The following is a 5,895-nucleotide window of genomic DNA, read 5'->3' as shown; positions in this document are numbered from 1 at the left end:
CTGGGGCGGGACCTGGGGTGGGGCGGGGCTCAGGCTGGGGCGGGGCTCTGGTGGGGCGGAGCCAAGGCTGGATGGAGGGCGGGACTGGCTGGTGGGCACAACCCGAGGGCTCAGTCTATCTGCCAAGTGGGGCCTGTGATGCCCGCGGGGAGGGTGGCAGAGAACAGCCCACTGACCCTACCCTCCTGCTCCCCCCAGGAGCCTGGTACATCATTCCCATTCTCATGATTTACATCGTCATCCAGTACTTCATCTTCCTCAAGTGAGGCCCCGCCCTGCTCTGCGGCCCAGCATCACTGCCTGCTTCCCCCCACCCACCCCCGGCTGCTCCCCACCCCTCTGACCCTGGTCATGCCACACTGAACAGAGGAGGGGACAGGGCCTGTCCTACAGCCTCGTCCTTGAGAGCACCCCCCTGTCCCTCCTCCCCAGCCTGGTGATCGCTGTCCTGGTGGATAACTTCCAGATGGCACTGATCAAAGGCCTAGAGAAAGTGAAGCAGGAGGTACTGAGTGCTGTGGGGCAAGTGGCGCAGATCCACAACGAGGGGGCCCGGGTGCTCCAGGCACAGGTGGGCATGGGCCTCAGGCAGGACTAAGGCCTCTTCTTCACAGAGGGCCGCCCGCGTCCATGAGAAGCTTCTGGATGACTCGCTGACGGAGCTCAGCCAGGAAGGTATGGCCCTGCCCGCCCTTGCCCCACCTGCTCAAGCTCAGGGTGGGTCAGCTCTCCACGCCCGCAGCCTCCTTCCACAGTCACACACACAATTCCAGGCTCAGTTTCAGAGGTTTAGAATCCGAGATGCGGGAGGACTTTCACAGTGTAGAACCTCGGTCCAAAGGGCTCTAGGACAATCCTCCAAAAGACAATTAAACTCAGAGTTAATTCTTGAAAGACCCACTTGCTAAAAGGCTAATTAGCCAAATTGTGATTCACCAACCCCCCGTTTCTGTTAATCACTTATAAAGTTCATAGCACTTGGTCTTCCATGGGATGGTTTCAGCTGCCTTTGTGGGTTTCGTCAAGAGCCACTTGTCCAGAGCCACTCGACGTGGATTGAGAATCTACAAAAATGAAGTAAGTTCATAGCACTTGGTCTTCCATGGGATGGTTTCAGCTGCCTTTGTGGGTTTCGTCAAGATTACACACACTTGTCCAGAGCCACTCGACGTGGATTGAGAATCTACAAAAATGAAGTTTTTTTTATTGTGGACCTAAAAGGAACTGAGGCTGAACATATAAAGCATAGGAGTTATTGAGCCAGTGTGACGATTGCAATTGGGGAAACACATAGGTCAGGTCGCCCTGAGAAATACGCTGCAAAGAGGCCAGCAGAGCTTAGCATTTTATAACCACAGGAAGGGGGAAGAATCAAAGGAGAGAGAGACAAGGACAGCCCCGCCGTATCACTTAGTCAGTTTTCTGTTGGTTGTACATGCGGTACAGGCTTGGGATGGTTACTAGGTTACATCCTACATGCAGGCATCTAGGGCAGGGGATACAAGAAGCATGCTAAGGTTATTTGATGACCTTCTGGTGCCATCGAGTCTTCTTCTAAGTAAAAATGGTCTTATGAGAACATTTCCCAGGACATGCAGATGGGACTACTGACTTGTCCCAGGTCTCCCAAGGCACTACAGTTTAGCCACCTGGTCAGAGCAGATTTCCGTGTTATCACTATACATGTTCATTTCACACACCCCCGACTTTCCGAGTGGATTGATTTTGAGCCAGCTGGTTTGCTTCCTGCTTAAAGATCCTCAGAACTTTAGATTCTGAGCTCCAGAATCTCACTGTTATAATCAACACCAGAGAATCAAGGGTCCTCAGAGGTTACCTAGTCCCTCACCTGTGCTCTCCAACAGGAACCGACACTCAAATTACTTAACAGGTTGAGGGCGCATCAGCTTTCAGGAGTGCTAGATCCAGGACTCAAACGATGATCACAGGATTTGGTCTCCTTCCATATCTCCACTCCATAGCCCTCTGTGTGATTTTGTTCTTATGACAACTCTTCCCTTGTAGTGGCAAAATGTGCACTTGCAACTCTAGTCCCAAATCCTTACAGATGAGCCATCCCTAGCCTCCCAGCAGAAAGAGGTCCTCTTCTCCCAGCACTCCCGGTGAAGTCCCAGAAATTAGCATCCTTTGCTCTGATCGAATCACTTGCCTAGTTCTCAACCAGTCACTGCAGCTGAAGAGTAGGCTGCTCTGATCAGCCAAACCTAAGTCACATGTCCTTGAGGACAGGGGTAAGTGAGACCAACTCCAGCTAGACAACATGGACTGAAAAGGGGTAGGGTTGTTGCCCAGGAAAATAGGACACTTTCACTAGAAGAAGAGAGAATGGAAGCTGGACAGACACACGGCTCCACACTCCAAGCCCAGAGAAGCAATCTCTTTGGGGGCACCCTGAACAGAAACTCCTTTAGCCCGTGTTTGAACATCTCCATGACACACGGGGTTTCTCCCACCTCCTCTCCGAATCCAGCCATCTTCTTGACCTCACCCTTCTTTCTCTCCATCTAGACCCTGAAGAGATCATGAGTGATACCACTATGCAAAAGCAGCTCATTGAGAGAAAGTTTGGGGCCATGACTGAGAAGTGAGAAGATGCAAGGGAGGGGAGAGGTCTGGGGGCCTGGCTGGCAGCTGGGAGGGAAAGAGACATTGCCCACCTCTCTGGAAGGGAGCTGGAAGCAGAAGGCAACTGTATAAAGCTGGGGGTGGCTGCTGCACACCACGTTTATCATGCACCACCCGGACAATGCCACCAGCAGGGATTCCACTCATCTCTTTACTCAAGAAACATCCCCAAACCTTGTCAAGGCCAGCCCTGGGAGCACTCAAGGGACCCAAAGAGGACACAGACTCACGGTCTGCCCATGAGGGCCCCACCTCTACAGATGTGTTCTGGGTCATGGAAGAAGGGGAGACGTCAGCAGGTGGAGGGAGGAGGTGGTGGGGTGAGGGAACAGCTCAGGTACGGCCTGGAGGCCCAAGGCCACCCTCCGTCCCTGTCCACATAGTGGCCAGCTGAGCCAGGACAGCTTCCTCCTCCTCTAAGGCTAAGCCCCACCATGGCTCCTGCCCCCCTCACGATAAGGCCCAGGCTGCTTGCTTTGACCTTGCCTGGTGTCTCCACCTTCAATTCACCCAGCCCCTGAAACAGCCTTCTCTGAAGCCTGCCCCAGGCCCCCAGTTATGCTCCCTGCTGTCCTCACACCTTGGAGCCCCAGGAACCCTGCCCAAGGCTGCCAAACACTCAAACTCAGCTCCATGACGCTTCCCCCAGAAGCCTTTGCAGACCCCAGCACTGGCTGAGTTTCCCTCCTCTGGGTCCCTCTGCACCCCGAGTTTACACCAACCACCATGTGTTCCTTGTTGTCTGGCTCTAAGAGGAAGGCCGTTTCTGATTCATCTGTCTATCCACTGGGCACCTTGCAGTGTTCGTGGTCGTCAGTGTTATTTGATGGATGGGTTGGTAAGACGGGTAGGTGACGAGTGAATGGCTGGATGGGTGAATGCCTATTTGGGTGGGTAAATGAGTGGGTGGGCGAGTGGTCAGGGCACGACTGCACAGCATGGCGAAGGTGTAGCTCGGTGGGTGGGTTTATGCAGGAAGAGCAGGTGGATGGAGGGACAGGTGAGTGTGGACAGGTGGACTGGCTGGATGGTGAGGGAATGGACAGGTAGATGGGTGGATGGACGGGCACATGGTTGAATGGGTACCTGGAGAGGTATGGGGCAGATGAAGGGCCAAGCGGGTGGGTAGATGGGTGGGTAATGGGGGACGGACGCTTCTCACAGTGATACTCAGAAGCCTCCGTGGTACCAGCACACGTGGGGGCACTGTTAGGTGTGGAAAAGGACACGCTCTGGAAATAGTGATCTAGGGTGACGTAAGTTTCCAGGGGAGGGAGAGGCAGGCAGGAAGAGCCATGTAGGTGGCTCTGGGGGCCCAGAAGGCCCAGCAGGCAGGTCAGCCCAGCCCTTGCCTCTGCCGTCGCCCCCAGGCAGCAGGAGCAGCTGTTCCACTTCCTGCAGCTGGTGGCCGCGGTGGAGCATCAGCAACAGAAGTTCCGCTCCCAGGCGTCGGTCATCGATGAGATTGTGGACACTGCATTCGAGGTGACCAGGCAGGACGGGGGGAGGGGCGATGCACGAGGCTGGGGACCTCTGGGCACTCGTGCCCAGAAGTGGCCATGGGTAACAGTACCCTGCGCATTGGGGAGGGCAGAGGCTGGCACCGGCTCATTCACCCTCCTGTGCCACCCTGCAGGCTGGGGAAGAGGACTTCAGGAAGTGACCCCTGGAGAGGGACACCAGAGAGACTTCAGCGTCTGACAAGCTGTCCACGGGGGTGGGTTGGGACAAGTCCCCACATCTGCTGGAGTGATTGTCCTGGCCCTGCAAGGTTGGGGCCCCAAGAGAGTTTTAAAACCCCACATGGCTCCGTGTCCTCACTGGCTGGCCCGAAGCACAGGGTGGGGAACTTGTGTGCGTGCGCGTGTGAGTGTGGCACGTGAAGGGGGCTGTGTGGGGTCTTCTCTGGCTCACCAGGGCCCGGCAGCCTAATCAGCCCACCACCGCATTGGCAGCAGCCAGAGGGGTGACGCAGAAAGGGGCCAGGCTCGGGTGCTGGCTGTGGCAGGAGGGGACAGAGTGGGCAGTGACCCTGCTTGGGAAAGAGGGCCTGCCTGGCCCAGGAGTCAGGAGAAGACCATGCTGGAAGAGCCTGGAGGTGTGAGGGCCTGGGCCACCAGGGGACTCCAGGAATAGGGGCTCAGGCCTACCAGGACCCTCAGCATCTACTGTAACGGAGCCAGTCCCATGGAGATGTCATGAACCCAGAGGTGAGAGGTCATTGCCGTAGCCTGTGCCTCCTGGGGTCAGACTGCAGAGGCTCAGTGGGGAGGGAGGGCGGGCACTGCTCGGGTGCTCGTGGGCTCAGGGCGGGGTGGAACCGTGGTGTGTGTGGCGGGTGTCCCGCTGCTGGGGGGGGAAGCAGGACAACGAGGCTGAGGGCTGCCCCCACCCTGCCTGGTTAGGGCTTAGATGAGTCCCCTACATACAGCTTGAGCCTGGGCAGGATGGCCAGAGCCCACGTCCCCACTGGGGTGGCACAGGAGCACTGGCCTGTGCTGGGAGCTGGAGACCTAGCACTGAGTCCAGCTCCGGCCCAGCTGTGGCCTGGGGCTCCCCATCCACGGTGGGGTGGGGGTGTCACTGTCTTCAACAGCCACCTCACCTCTAGTGGAGGCCATCCTGGGTGTAGCATAGGCTGGAGGCAGTGTTGGTGGCACTCCCGAGTGGAGGCTGAGGGACACACAAGATTTTGCCATCCCCCACCCCCATCTCCGGGCTGGACCAGACAGTGGAGGAGCCTCAGGGCCGCAGGACAGAAGCAGCACCTCCCCTGGGCGCTGCCTGGCTCAGGGCCCAGGAATGGACCGTGCAGGGGAAATGCCACCTGGGATTTGGACAGATTCCAGGGGTGGAGAGGCCACCTGGCAGACGTCTCCGGACCTCCTCCCCACCACCTCACACATTCATTCAACAAGCAGACGTTTCCTGCCACCTACCCTGGGCCACCCCCTGCTGGGCCTCGTGCTTGTGCTTGAGGGCACCTGGGAGCTCGTCCAAGCAGCACCCACCCCCGCCCCGGGCTGTCTCAGCTGCCACATGTGACAGGCTTGAGCAGAAGCAGGACTGGAATTTGTCCCTGTTTCCCTAACTCCTGTCAGATGCAGCCCCTCAGACCCCGAGGTGGAGTCAGTGTTTATGTCCCACCTCCCCAGCTCCACCCCAATGTGGCTATGGGACAGAGGGCAGGAACTGTACCTGGGCTGCTCCTCCTGAGGCCCAGCCTCGGACAGGCGACCAGGCAGGCAC

At 57.4% G+C, this 5,895-nt stretch overlaps 1 protein-coding gene across 1 annotated transcript in view; it reads left to right on the top strand.

Moving 5' to 3' along the window:
* CATSPER1 (cation channel, sperm associated 1) overlaps positions 1 to 4,448 on the top strand; it is a 6,757-nt gene extending 2,309 nt beyond the window's left edge. The window contains exons 6-11 of the mRNA XM_008590249.1: positions 199 to 262; positions 433 to 505; positions 615 to 675; positions 2,530 to 2,605; positions 4,017 to 4,131; positions 4,283 to 4,448. Coding sequence (XP_008588471.1) covers positions 199 to 262; positions 433 to 505; positions 615 to 675; positions 2,530 to 2,605; positions 4,017 to 4,131; positions 4,283 to 4,309 — 416 coding nt within the window. The 3' untranslated portion in view covers positions 4,310 to 4,448. The remainder of the gene's footprint in view (positions 1 to 198; positions 263 to 432; positions 506 to 614; positions 676 to 2,529; positions 2,606 to 4,016; positions 4,132 to 4,282) is intronic.
* Positions 4,449 to 5,895: the final 1,447 nt, after the last annotated feature.

Source organism: Galeopterus variegatus, unplaced genomic scaffold, assembly GCF_000696425.1.
Source record: "Galeopterus variegatus unplaced genomic scaffold, G_variegatus-3.0.2 Scaffold5943, whole genome shotgun sequence".
In the NCBI taxonomy this organism is placed as follows: domain Eukaryota; kingdom Metazoa; phylum Chordata; class Mammalia; order Dermoptera; family Cynocephalidae; genus Galeopterus; species Galeopterus variegatus.
This window is presented reverse-complemented; position numbering and strand designations above follow the sequence as displayed.